General features: G+C 42.7%; 1 protein-coding gene across 5 annotated transcripts in view; it reads right to left on the bottom strand.

The window, feature by feature from the left end:
• LOC126188884 (FH1/FH2 domain-containing protein 3) overlaps positions 1-15,216 on the bottom strand; it is a 637,930-nt gene that overhangs the window by 164,554 nt on the left and 458,160 nt on the right. For all 5 annotated transcript variants that reach the window (XM_049930556.1, XM_049930557.1, XM_049930558.1 and 2 more), the window contains one exon: positions 8,571-8,629. In XM_049930556.1, coding sequence (XP_049786513.1) covers positions 8,571-8,629 — 59 coding nt within the window. The remainder of the gene's footprint in view (positions 1-8,570; positions 8,630-15,216) is intronic.

The following is a 15,216-nucleotide window of genomic DNA, read 5'->3' as shown; positions in this document are numbered from 1 at the left end:
TATTATTTAATCTTTTTGCTCCATATGCATTTCACTTAAGACAAAAAAGTAGCTGATGGAACTGTTGTGAACGAGCGGTAAATAAAACCCTTCCAGAGCTCTAAAGTTGCGACAAATTAAATCTTCCATAGCTCGAAAGTTGCGTTACACAATTTACCACAAAACTCCACAAAGTATTATACCTATTTCAGAGCAAACAAAACTTTGTTTTACAAAACGAAATGGACACACGCTGAATGTACAATACGGGCTGTCTCTGTAGTTATCATAAATTTCGCACGGCTGAAGTACATTCAGAATATTCTCAATTGTCTTTTCCGAAGTCTCTGCTAAACAATTCAGCAGGAACAGAACAATATATTTCCTTCCTTCGTCCATCATAGGCAGGTTGAGAAGTCCATAAACCATGTGGATTCATCGTATAGAACATTCGTCCAGCAGCTTTCAAATATTGTATTTATTTATTTAGGATCTCGTGTATTCAATTAGCGAGAAATTTGCTTGGATGTAGGGCAAGTAAAAAAAATTACAAACATTGTTACATAGATTGCTACAGCGTCAAGTGAAATACAATAAAGTGAATATATCAGATACAATATACGATATCAGAGACAATATACTAAACTGTTAAATCGTAACAATATAGTAAAATATTTTTGCGCACATTATAATCGTAATATTACTAAAAATGAATGTAACATGAGCAAATAAAATAGATTAACGTACAATTATGAGAAAGTGTAAGGTATACTGGGAATATTTACTGACAGTTAACAGATTCTTAATAATTATCACTAGATTACAGCAGTACTAAAAATTAGTGAGACACAATTAAAAACATACTCGCATCAGACTGTTCATGGTTAACATACCCATACCAGAAAACCAATTTCCTGAGTACTAAGCTATTGCAGGTGGAAAATAATTGCAGATTTATCAACAATTTAGAAAAATTATTGTTCTGAGTTACATATACTTCTGAAATATAAACAGAATTTGTTGTTAAAACTGTTTGAATTCTTAAGATTCACTTCCAGCATGTTTAATTTAAGGAGGGAGAGAAACGAACGCTTTTGTCTGGTTTATAGTACCAAGACAAGTTTTTTAGTTTATAACGCAGGTCAAGGATTCTTCTTGCTTTATGATTGCGATACGATTTGTTTCATTTGTACAGAAAGAGATTCTCCACGCAAATAAACAGTAATAAGATGTAATCCTGCATGTGTATGTGTGAACTTGAAGGGCTGCTGGTTGTCGCGGAAAACGAGATGGAACTGCAACCACTTGAGCAGCTGCACCACCTGGCAAAAAGTTTTAACATTTCTTTCAGTTAAGGTAAATGGAATACAGATGATGATACGGATTTGGGTGAGCCCTCAGTCGGTCGCGTTCGTATCGAAACTTTCAAAACATTTGCCGAACATTTCAGCAAAAGCTGAAACTGCTACTTTCGCCCCTGCAACGGTGGCTCGACCCGCCCAGCCGAGGTGTGTTGCGTGTTGCGTGGGTGTGGGGGGTCGTGAAAGCGTGCAACGGCGCATCGCGCACACTGGCCGCCAATTCACGAATTTAGGTCGACAAAGCATGTTCGGCACAAAATGTTAGTTTCTCTTCGGTCCATATGGAGATTCAGCAGTTAAGTATGATATGTTTATAGTTCCAAGGCGAAGAAATGTTCTTCAATCCTGTATAGTTTTCTGTAACTTCAAAGACGATAACGAAAAGGATATCTGATTTTGTAAGTTGGTTTCCCACTTATGCTTTACCCAGTTTTGTATTAACTCCACCCACTGGCTGTGTCATGGCTCAGATTTTTTTCTTTCACAGTTTATTCTAGGGTGGCTTATTACATTGTGATGGGCACGGTACAGCACAGTTTATAGTCTGATGTATGCTATAGTTACTTTTCTTTAAAACATTAATGTACACGTTGTACAAAAGTAAGGCTTCGCCGCCTCTCCCTAAGTGTTGTCCGACAGAAAAAACTGACACACAATGCACAGAAGGCAGCATGGTATGACTCAGTGAGACACACGCGGCTCGTCACAAAGGTAGAGTGGCAATAGAAGCGGTGGACAACCATCGCCACGAGGGCGATTTAGAGCCTTGCCCTTTAAAGCACGGCAGGCTCCACCGTTGCCAAAAATGCCACGCTTTATGAAGTACAAAATTGCTTGCGTCAAGATAAAAAGAGTGCTTTTGCCAAATGTTTGAGCGCGAAAAGAAACAAGACTCCCTAGAAATTACACAATAAATTTTTGTCACAATTTTTATACACAAACTAAGGGTGGGAAATGGACATATGGGAAATAAAATTAACCAGTATGAAGTCTAGTTTTGCAAAAAAGGTATAACTGTTTGAAAGTAATCACCGTAATTAAGAAAATCTTAATTCACGAGGAACTGAGGGAAATTTTTGTACCAATTTTCACAGACGGAAGAGTGGGAAACGAGGTATCAGAGTAACCAACGTAATGTCTAGCTTAGGGGAAAAAATTAATCCGAGTAATTCAGAAAAACTTATTAGTGGTTTGAGGGAAAATTACATAATGGATATTTATCTGAATTTTCAAAGGCATACGAAGAGTAGTAAAACGACAAAATGGGGTATCAAATTAGTCTGCCTGAGATCAAGGTTTGCGAAACTAGGTTTTGATTGCTAGAAAGTAAGTAGGGTAACCAAGAAAAAAATATTTCGTAATATGAGGAAAAACTGAAATATTTCACGAACAGCATAAATTGAAACTTCTCTTTCAAAATTGATTTAAAACAGTCTCCATCGCAATAAAATATTTATTGATAATGGTAAGCGGTTTTGGTCTTCAGACAATAACACCATGATGGCAGGCGATGGAGCAGCTAACATGGTTCCACGAACGTCAACTAGCCTGAAGATGGTCACATTTTGACCGAAGCCGCCAGTTACCATTGTCAATAAATATTTTACCGCGGTCAAGTCTGTTTTCATTCAATTTTTAAATATTTCATCGCTGATGTTCTCCACGAGAAATGTTCTCCAAATTACTGAAACTTCTCTGTTTCCTCTTGATCTATATACTCTTGACAATAATAAGATATCGATTGATATTTAAATATAATATACGCCATGCGTTTCGATAAAACTTTGAAAATAAAAAATGAAGAAAAACGCTCTAATATTTTGTGAAACGGTTTGTCTAAATGTAAGAAATAAAGTAAAGAAGCATTTGACGCGCTTTTGAATAACGTTCGAAATCATGTACTACACATGAAGTGCCGATTGAGAATTTATAGTTCAATGTTTAACGTGCTTTTAAGTTGTTCGAGGGTTCTGGACTAATTGACAGAATTAATTTTGCATCCCAGATCCAAAAATTCACCGGTTTCCCGCTCCGCGTTTCGTCAACCAACAGGGTTTGCCATTCGCCTTTGTTACAGCGACAAATCCATCGTCTAACAGTGTTCCACTATTGCATCACCTTACACATTTTTCACTCTTTCTTGAATGGGAATGGGCATTTCATCTTCTGCATTCAAGAATTCCATCACAGAACGCTGTCCAATACGAACATCGACGTCAGCCATTTTGCAAGCGACTGCAGTACTGGCATGTTTTCTTAGAAAGTTACTAATGCAGTAGAATGGAGCAGTAGGTTTGAGAAATAGAGCCAAATTCATATTTTTCTCTAACAAACTTTATTTAAGGAGATAAAAATATGATGCATTATTTTTTCACTGATCCTCGTATCTACTTGTGTTGGTATTAATGTTACCGCTTTTTTTTCGTGGTAGAGGACAACGTGTGCAGATAAAAATCAGATCCGTCACCAAATACTGTTGTGTTTATACTAGTACCTATCTGCAGGATATAATTACATCCTATGCGTTGTGAGTTTCCACTGTCAACTGACGGTGAAGCCGCGTAGAGACGCACGAAGAGAAGCAGCAATCTGGGTAACAAGAAGAGAGCTGATAAGCAATGGCTGCAGCAGGAGGTACTCACTCGGCCCCGTATCGGCCATGACGGCACGCGTGTGTCGTTAACTGAGAGCGATGGGTCAGTCAGTTTGTATTCGGACCAAGATGGATTCAACTTTGCACCTTGTAATGTCTACCCTGTGGCTGTTACCAGACTTCTAAGCTTGGAATAAATTTTGTCTACCGCGACCGTCATTTAACCATGTTATAATCTTCCTCTCTTCTTTGTCAGTCTCGAAAAAACCGCGTAAGTACGCTACGTCCACAATGCAGTACAGCCCAGCTGTCCCACCCCCGTCGGCGTAGCACCCGCACCACGGGGATGCCCTTTGCTATAAATCTGCAAACTGACGTTCCTGGTCTCCTGATGAGAGTGACCAGCTTGTGATTGAAACCTCAGCGCCCAGGGCCCGTCGAACCCGCCTCCCTTCCTCCAGCTGTCACTAGTAGCGAGTTCGCCCATCACCACTGACTTGACTCAGCCAATTGACCACTAACTTGTCACTGACCAGCCAATCACCGATGTATCTGTACAATGACTGTCTTCTTTGCACGTTCTGACTGGTTCAGCTCCATCTACAGCTAAAGACACTTGACGCGTCCATGACCTCGTTTGGCAAACTACAGAAAAAAAAGTTTCCGGCCCGTACCGAGAAGTACTTTGAACATCGTCTGCGTTGAAAGTGTTTCACACTAGAGTTCCTCACTATGCTCGGATTGGGGAACGTCCCCCGTTCCCTTCCACTTTCTGATGACGGAGTAACCTAGCTACTGGGCAGTTCAGAATGTCTTCAGGAAATGCAAATTGTGCTTGCGCCCATCTCAGCAACTACGGCGGTGTGCTCTGCCGACGTTAAACCACGAAAAATTACTTTCCCTAGATGGTAATCCAGATAGAATTCAATAACCCACGCATACCGGACTGGGAAAGTCGTTACTTTTCTACCTCAAAAAGTAGCACGTTCACTACACTACAGAGCACAGCTGCACGCTCACTGCAGTACGATGTGCATTCAACTTCTAAGGCCTCCGATTTTTTTTTCTCCGGACTGGAAAGAGATAGAAACATGCGCATTGTTTTAAAATGAGGCCGCGTTCATTGTCAATACGTCCCAGAGATGGCAGCACCGTACGGCAGATGGAATTTTACCGCCAGCGGCGAGAATGAGAACTGTTTTAAATACTTAAAATGGCGACGTTTTCCTTACTTGAACAGCGTGCAATCATTCGTTTTCTGAATTTGCGTGGTGTGAAACTAATTGAAATTCATCGACAGTTGAAGGAGACATGTGGTGATGGAGTTATGGATGTGTCGAAAGTGCGTTCGTGGGTGCGACAGTTTAATGAAGGCAGAACATCGTGTGGCAACAAACCGAAGCAACCTCAGGCTCGCACAAGCCGGTCTGACGACATGATCGAGAAACTGGAGAGAATTGTTTTGGGGGATCGCCGAATGACTGTTGAACAGATCGCCTCCAGAGTTGGCATTCCTGTGGCTTCTGTGCACACAGTCCCGCATGACGACCTGAAAATGCGAAAAGTGTCATCCAGGTGGGTGCCACGAATGCTGACGGACGACCACATGGCTGCCCGTGTGGCATGTTGCCAAGCAATGTTGACGCGCAACGACAGCACGAATGGAACTTTCTTTTCGTCGGTTGTGACAATGGATGAGACGTGGATGCCATTTTTCAATCCAAAAACAAAGCGCCAGTCAGCTCAATGGAAGCACACAGATTCACCGCCACCAAAAAATTTCGGGTAACCGCCAGTGCTGAAAACATTATGGTGTCCATGTTCTGGGAGAGCGAGGGCGTAATCCTTACCCATTGCATTCCAAAGGGCACTACGGTAACAGGTGCATCCTACGAAAATGTTTTGAAGAACAAATTTCTTCCTGCACTGCAACAAAAATGTCCGGGAAGGGCTGTGCGTGTGCTGTTTCACCAAGACAAGGCACCCGCACATCGAGCTAACGTTACGCAACAGTTTCTTCGTGATAACAACTTTGAAGTGATTCCTCATGCTCCCTACTCACCTGACCTGGCTCCTAAAGACTTTTGGCTTTTTCCAACAATGAAAGACACTCTCCGTGGCCGCACATTCACCAGCCGTGCTGCTATTGCCTCAGCGACTTTCCAGTGGTCAAAACAGACTCCTAAAGAAGCCTTCGCCGCTGCCATGGAATCATGGCGTCAGCGTTGTGAAAAATGTGTACGTCTGCAGGGCGATTACGTCGAGAAGTAACGCCAGTTTCATCGATTTCGGGTGAGTAGTCAATTAGAAAAAAAATCGGAGGCCTTAGAACTTGAATGCACCTCGTACATCTCCCCAACTGGGAATGTATTTGGAGGGGATTGTTGGGGACATTTTCGGCGTTCACGTTATAGCCACTGGAAATCTCCGAAGATACTTGCCAGAACAGCTGGTATTACCAACTTGATATTATTACCTTCCCGCTCGTTCATCAGCTTCCATTGTTTCCTCTCATCGACTGTCATCAGAGTTCTTTCTTCTCTGACGACCTCTACTGTCAGCTCTCTACTACGGTTGCCCACCTTTGGAGTTTCCTCGTCCCAGGTGTCGTGGGCGGCCTTGTTTGGGAGGATGCCGACGGCACACTGACGTGCGTTTTGGTTTGCATCGCGCGTGGCTCGATCTGTTACCGCCGATGCGCTTCCCGCAATAGACGACAGAAAGCGTCCATTTCGGCTGGAGATCATGGCCGGCTTTGTACGCAGCTCTGGTCAGATTTGCCCAGGTCACGTGGTGCCGACGGTGTGGCTTGGAGTTCACGTCAAGATCGATGGCGCCTTGTCTCCGGAACTACAAGAGTAACAACTGTTAAGCGAGGGTCTCGAGATGTTGTAAAAAAATGGAAATACCAATGTGCTGTGCCACCTTTAGTGTGTCAAGGAGGTGCCATTCGTTTGGGAGAGGCTGCACACAGAACGATTACAAATTAATCAACTCTTTCATTGGACTGTACTTTCACAAAAACTGAACATAAAAAACTTGATATGTTTGTTGGATGGCCGTATGACTAATACTTTTTTCTCTCGTAAGATTACTTTAAAGTACGGAAGCTTTTAATCAGGCACGTTTCATTTTATCCGTAAAGCACTGTCGGTGGTAGTTCTATAAGCATTTTGCATGCACTGTACCGTCATTTCTCAGCATAGAGAGAGTTCCGCTCCGATCCAGCAGGTGGCGCCAAGGATGCAGTAGTTTTCTTGCCTTGCCTGGACGGTGTTATCATGAGCGGAGCCTCGGCAGCGCCACCCGAAATCAAGAAGCTAGCAGCCGCGGTGACGGAAAGGAGTGTGATGGAGAGCACAGTACAGCTAGACTGGAAACATACGCCTGCGGTGCTGAATGGCAGTTGGCAGCTGTAGACACTGAGAGAGCGAAGCTAAAGGCAGTTGGCAGCTGTAGACACTGAGAGATCGAAGCTAAACACATGAAGACTGATCCAAATGGTGTTTTTCTCGTTCCCGTGAAAACTGCGTCTGCAGCGTACGATGGCGCTGTGTGTCGTCTACACAGGATTGCTCAGGGAAGCTTTCAGGCATGGGAGTGTTCTGTTAATAATCCTTGATACTTGTTATGGATTCCCTGGCGTGCCACAGTGACTTTGTGTAGTTGTGGTTGTGGTTTGAACCGGTGCGCCTTTGCTCATTATTTCCTGAAAGGCGAATGCAGACACACTATCATTAGCACACAATGACCTTGCCTATCTCGTTCTGCCTCGCCGTAATTTGTATACGGGGAGGTCTTGGGGCTTATTCGTGTAGATACTGTTAAAACATTGTTTCCAAAATTGCCAAGTTTTGATATTGGTATTACGATATCTTGCCGGGCTGATGTTTAACGGTGCTAAACGCTTCTTACAGGCTTGCTATCTGATGCTATTCATAATGTTGGATGAAGAATGTGCGAGAGACGAAGCAGGTCGTCAATTAATGAAATAAATTCGCTCACACCAACGTTGTGGTGAGCCTTGTTGCATGTTCTATGTTATTTAAGTTTTAAGTGTGATTTTACTTTATGCATGTTAGATTAAGATTTTAGTTTTAACTTTTTGAGTTATTCTCTGAGTGAGTGTTTCTACTTTGGCTGTACCAGAACTCATTTAGGAATTGTGAGATTTTGTAAGTACGTTGAGAACTGATGTAGTTCCACACGAAGCGAAGTACTGGTAATGCTGTTTTCTCAGTGAACATTTTTTGGGTATTATTGTTTTCCGTATTATCATTAGTGAAGACGAATCAATAAGGTTTTCCTCAAAACATTTTAGTAAATGTGTTGACAGTAGTGTTATAAACAAACGATATCACTGTTTTCTTATCACTACACCTTCACAAACCCCTGTCCCCCGCCAACGCTTCCACTCCACAGACTATGTTCTTGCTAAATGTGTGTTTTGATCCCTGCAGTGTTAAAAGAGTTTTCCTTAAGAATGTGTACAAAAGTAATAAGCCAGGAAGAAGTTACACGAATAGGAGGAGCAAAAAAAAACCCTTTTTATCCTACATCATTCAAGAAGTAAAAAGAAACATGATGCACACATGTGCGTCAAGACCGAAACCCACGTATAATGTGGAGCTACTCACCGATTATGGTGTGCACGCGAACCGACAGCTGAGTCCGAAGGACGATGGAATTCTTGTGGCTGTAACAGAGAGAGGGACAGTTCATTAGACAGGCGGTGTACATAACTTACAGTTAAGTGTACTGTGTGTGTGTGTGTGTGTGTGTGTGTGTGTGTGTGTGGGTGGGTGGGTGGGTCAGTGTTGAGTAACTCTAGCTTCATAATTCTGAAAAGATTGTTGAAGGAACTATGGTCAAGACTGTTCATAGAGGTTACTGCCATCACTGTGCGGATCATGCAGTTCCCGTGATAACTGCTGTGAATTTGGAAAGCTTAGCAGAGAATTGATGCTTGATGTAACGGTCAACTGAAGACAGTAATATAATTCTACAAATTTTAAAGTGCGTAAGTTAACATGCGGTGTATCACGTAGAGTGGGTGACATTGAAATTCTTTTATGCGGCAGTTCGAAACTGTATACAATGAAGCGGCCACGGCATTGTTATAGTGGGAAGAACGGATATTGGTTTGCCGTGGGGGAACTGGAGAAAATGCAGCAGTAGACTGCACGACACATTCTGGCATTCTAGCCAAGTTGCAACGGCTGAATAAGTTGAAACGTTCAAAGAAGAGCTGTGCGCTTTGTGAGATTTATTTACTTGGCGTAGGAAGATGACAGAGGCTTGTAACAGACATTGTAAATTGAGTGAACGTGGTTTCTTTGTATGACGACGCGGTATTTCAGGTTGTCAATTTGAACCAAACAAATTCTCTTAAGTTGTCTAAAAATATAAGTGTTGAGCAGATCAAGTAAAAACATCACAGGTTGCAGCGTAACATATAGCAAAGCGACAGCGATAAAATGTCAGTAACACCAACACCATCTTGTGTGTCAAACAGAGAAATTATCTCGTCAAGCAGTGACTATGATGTAAAACGAGAAAATTCTGGCTAATCGAGAATATCGGCTGTTGTTCATCTCGTGTACTATCTGCACGGCAAGTGGAAGGGAGGGGAGGGCTGCTACTGAAACCGGCGCACTATGTGCACTTGGTTCCGGAGGGAAGAGAGTTGTACAACTGTAACACACTTTCGACTCTAGAATACAAGTTTAATAAATTTTCTCCTTCCATTTTTAAATAATGACTTTCACTTTTTATATGCTGTAGTCTTTTTCTGAAATTACAAAAATTACTCCGGAAAATTACGTGAAAAATGATCTAAGGTATAATATGGCCATGTACTTAGGAACAAATATTCGATAGAAATTTAAAAGCGGTACAGTCGAGAAAATATTATCAATAGATTTCTATTACTCTCCTACACATCAATAATCAGTAAGTGAAATCAAATTAAACAGAAGTATTATCGAAAACCAGAGACGAGTTAAAAACGTTTTGAAATATAAGTTATTGGTAATTAAGACAAATTTCCATTTTCAAGACAGGGAAAATTGTTAATATATTAAAGAAACTCTTCATCATTATCATCATCATAATCAGTGTTCTGCCCTAGGGCAGGACATCACATGTAGCTCTCCATGCAGTTCTGTCATTTGCTGTCCTCTTCTTCGTCTTTCATTCACTGTTTCTTCCACAGCGTCCATGAGTTAACAAACTCTTCCCATTCAATGTACAAGCCAATTGCGTTGCCTCTTTTCGATTACATTTACAGTTTTTCTCTCTTTCCCCACTCTTCTTACTACCACCTCAATTCTCACTTTGTTTCCCCGTTTTATCCCTTCCATCCTCCCCCAAATTCACAACCCAAATGCTTCTATTCTTCTTCCTTCCTCCTTTCTCAGTGTCCGTGTCTCTGTTCTACATCTCCATCTACTTTTACAAACACACTCCGCAAGTCATCGTATGGTGCGTGGCGGAGGATACCCTGTACTTTTACTAGTCATTTCCTTTTCTGTTCCACTCGCAAACAGAGCAATGGAAAAATGACTGTCTATATGCCTCCGTACCAGTCCTAATCTTTCTAATCTTATTTTCGTGGTCCTTACGCGGCAGTAGAATCGTTCTGCAGTCATCTTTAAATGCTGGTTCCCTAAGTTTTGTCCGTAGCGTTCTTGGAAAAGGAGGTCACCTTCCTTCCAGCGTTTTCCATTTGAGCTCACGAAGTATCACCGTAATACTTGCATGTTATTCGAACCTACCGGTAACAAATCTAGCAACCCGCCTCCGAACTGCTTCGATGTCTTCCATGTCTTCCTTTAATCCGATCTGGTGCAGATCCGACACACTCGCAACAGCGTCCTATATGCAGTCTCCTTTGTAGGTGAACAAACCGAAGTCGACCCTTAGCCTTCTCTACTACAGTCCTTAAATGCTCATTCCATTTCATATCACAAATCTCACGTGTTCCATGCAGGAAGAGCTGCTCGACCAAAGTGGCCAGACCCTATCGAACATGCCTGGACAGATTGAAAGGGGCGGTTTATGGACGACGTGACCCATCAACCACTCTGAGGGATCTACGCCGAATCGCCGTTGAGGAGTGGGACAATCTGGACCAACAGTGCCTTGATGAACTTTTGGATAGTATGCCACGACGAATACAGGCATGCATCAAAGCAAGAGGACGTGCTACTGGGTATTAGAGGTACCGGTGTGTACAGCAGTCTGGACCACCACCTCTGAAGGTCTCGCTGTACAGTGGTACAACATGCGATGTGTGGTTTACATGAGCAATAAAAAGGGCGGAAATGATGTTTATATTGATCTCTATTCCAATTTTCTGTACAGGTTCCGAAACTCTCGGAACCAAGGTGATGCAAAATTTTTTTTTTGATGTGTGTATTATTCTGAAGATAATGAATTGCACCTACCACATCACAAGAACTTTATTTAAGGCTACCTTGAACATTACGAATAGACGATTAATTTTCTGTTTGTTTCTTTTTTGGGCCAACACTCCCACACAGTGGTGACTGTTGTGAAAGAGCACAAGAGCACTTGAACACCCTAACTTTTGACACTTTGCGGCTTTTTTTGGTTATTTTTCTTTGAATGCTGTTAAGCGAAAAGTACATGCGGTAATCTGAAGTAAATGGTACTAAATCTACCATGTTATGTTACATTGTTACTATTCTAGGCTCCGTGCAACTTCGCATCAGGATCGCGAGCACAACTGCAGTTGTGCACGTTTTCAGGAGATTTTGCGCATGCGCAACTGGCGTGAAGTAATTGCCTTATGGGCCAAATACATATGGATTTGATAAACAACGTGCACGATTCACTGCGTGCACAGCTAGCTTTTACCAGTCAACTACAATTTTACGTCAGTGCCACTAGGACCTCCCAGACCATTTCCGTTGACTGAGAAAGTGACGACATCAAATACGCGTGACTACAAGCGTTCATTTAACAAAGAAGTATATAATAAGAGTAAGTTGTTGTGTGGGTGCACCGTGAGAATGTCTGATTTTCAGCCCAGAAGTTAATTCATTAACTAATATGTGTGTTTAGGGATCTTGTTCGAAAAAATAAAAAAGCACGAAAACTCCTATTTACAGGTGAGCAGTGAAAGCTTAAACATTATTTCATTCTTACCCTAAACTGTACTTAATTGTTTGCAAAACAAAAAAATTCACAAAAACAAATCATTCTTTTTTCATACAATTTATGCATATTATCATTATTATTATTATTATTATTGGCAGTGGTTGTAGCTGTATAAATAAGTTGATTAGCGTAACCGTTATACAGCAGATGCTATTAATTTCACACTCTCATATTCACCTAAATCTAAAAATTTGTGAACATTCAGACTGAATACTCAAGAGCAGCCACTGCTCCCGCATCCCCAGCGTTGCCGTTACACTGCAGCCACTTTGGCAGGATAGAAACGACGAGATAGGACTGTTGTTCATTACTGTGTAAATTGTATTCCAGGAGATTCCGTTGACCGCAATACGTCTCTTTAGTTACACGTTTCCTTTCCCCGACGTGGCCGAGTCAGTAGGTTGGCAAATGATTAGTCTCGGCGGACCGAGGAGGCTGTGAATGAGAACAGGACACGTTTCACTCCGTCAAGCAGTTCGTGCCCAGCTTGGGACGAAGAGATGGTTTTTGTATTCCAGTTCCAGATACGCCACGTTATTCCAGCCAATTCGTGCTGCCATTGCGCGTACGTAGTGCTCACCGCTAGGTGCAGCGTTAACACCGTCTTTCAAGCACAGTCGGTAGCGAAACCAGTGACGGGTAAAATACGCGGTCCAGAACGGGGTCTTTACTTTCACGCGCTGCCTCTGAGAGAGCGCGTGGGTGGTCAGAACGAGGTTGCCTACTGGTCCATGCTGACTCGCGCACGCATCCCGCGACCCGGTCACTCCGATACAACCACAGGCTCAGCCGCGGCACGCTCGGCGCAGTCCCCTTCTCTCCCTCTCTACGCTTCGGTCTGCGTTCTCTCCCCGTCGTACGTCTCGCTTTGCTCCTTTTACAGTGCAGCAAACCGTTTCCGACTCCTGCTGAAATAATGATCGTGTAAGGACAGTCGCTGTTTCAGGTGTGGACAATATTTATTACGTCATATTGTTCCCGTCGAAATCTTCTCTGTCGCCCCAGCGATTTCTCGCGGTTCTTATATACATTCGCTGACAATCGATACATTGTTACACGCAGTAATTTTGTTAACTACAGCTACAAATTTGTTCAACATTACAGAAAATTTATCAGTCGGTAGTTACAACTGAAATACATGAAATAGGTGTGGAGTGCGTACTGTAAGACCTTCGATACACACACCATCGGATTTTTGACTTGTCGCTCTAACATAGTTTCAAATATACGTACATTATTTTTGGGTGTGAACAGAATTTCAATAAATAATACAGTAGTCCAAATCATCGCTTTGTTTACATGATCAATGAGATTTCGTTTTACGTGTTGCAGTAGTAAATACGTAATTAGTTGTTATAATTAGCAACTGCACAGTAAACTAACAGTATATTAATCAGAGTTTTTACAGGTTTCAAATATTATAAAAACAGTATTTTGGTCTCTCTTTCATTATTTGATTGTTTGTAACTGAAAAGTTCCACTTGTGACTAAACGAACTGTTTATACATTGAAGCGCCAAAGAAACTGGTATAGGCATGCGTATTCAAATACAGATATATGTAAACAGCCAGAATACGGCGCTGCGGTCATCAACACCAACAACTCTCCGGTGCAGTTGTAAGATCGGTTACTGCTGCTACAATGGCAGGTTATCAAGATTTAAGTGAGTTTGAATGTGGTGTTACAGTCGGCGCATGAGCGATGGGACACAGCATCTTCGAGGTAGCGATGCAGTGGGGATTTTCCCGTACGACCATTTCACGAGTGTACCGTGAATATCAGGAATCCGGTAAAACATCAAATCTCTGACATAGCTGCGCCCATAAACAGATCCTGCCCAACAGGACCAACGATGACTGAAGAGAATCGTTCAACGTGACAGAAGAGCAACCATTCCGCGGAATGCTGCAGATTTCTATGCTGAGCCATCAACAAGGGTCAGCGTGCGAACCATTCAACGAGATATCACCAATATGGGCTTTCGGAGCCGAAGGGCCACTCGTGTACCCTTGATGACTGCACGACACAAAGCTTTTCGCTTCGCCTGGGCCCGTCAACACCGACACTGGACTATGATGACTGGAAACACGTTGCCTGGTCAGACGAGTCTCGTTTCAAATTGTATCGAGCGGATGGACGAGTACGGTTATGGAGACAACCTCATGAATCTATGGAACCTGCATGTCAGCAGGGGACCGTTCAAGCTGGTGGAGGCTCTGAAATGGTGTAGGGCGTGTGCAGTTGGACACCGTTTAGATACGAATCGACAGGTGACACGTACGTAAGCATCCTGTCTCATCACCTGCATCCATTCATGTCCATTTTGCATTCCGACAAACTTGGGCAATTCCAGGACAATGCGACATCCCACACGTCCGGAATTGCTACTGATTGGCTCCAGGACACTCTTCTGAGTTTAAACACTTTCTCTGCCCTCCAAACTCCTCAGACATGAACACCATTGAGCGTATCTGGAATGCCTTGCAAGGTGCTGTTCGGAAGAGACCTCCACCTCCTCATTCTCTTACAGATTTATGGACAGCCCTGCAGGATTCATGGTGTCAGTTCACTACTTCAGACATTAGTCGAGTCGATGCCACGTCGCGTTGCGGCACTTCTGCGTGCTGTCGGGGGCCCTACACGATATTAGGCAGGTTTACCAGTTTCTTTGGCTCTTCAGTGTATATCTTCCTAGCATCTGTCCGTCTTCTGCTTGGTTTTCCATGGAGAAGTGTATTCACTCTGCTACCTTGTCAAACAGACCTGTTTTGTCTCAAGCTATCAAGCAAGCAAGCGGCACCGCAGTACGAAGTATAGTCGTGATTTTTATGTCTGGATACACGTTGTACATTATCTGAACAAAACTGGATATACAGGGTGTTACAAAAAGGTACGGCCAAACTTTCAGGAAACATTCCTCACACACAAATAAAGAAAAAATGTCATGTGGACATGTGTCCGGAAACGCTTAATTTCCATAGAGCTCATTTTAGTTTCGTCAGTATGAACTGTACTTCCTCGATTCACCGCCAGTTGGCCCAATTGAAGGAAGGTAATGTTGACTTCGGTGCTTGTGTTGACATGCGACTCATTGCTCTA

This window comes from Schistocerca cancellata, chromosome 5, assembly GCF_023864275.1.
Source record: "Schistocerca cancellata isolate TAMUIC-IGC-003103 chromosome 5, iqSchCanc2.1, whole genome shotgun sequence".
NCBI classification, from domain to species: Eukaryota; Metazoa; Arthropoda; class Insecta; order Orthoptera; family Acrididae; genus Schistocerca; species Schistocerca cancellata.
This window is presented reverse-complemented; position numbering and strand designations above follow the sequence as displayed.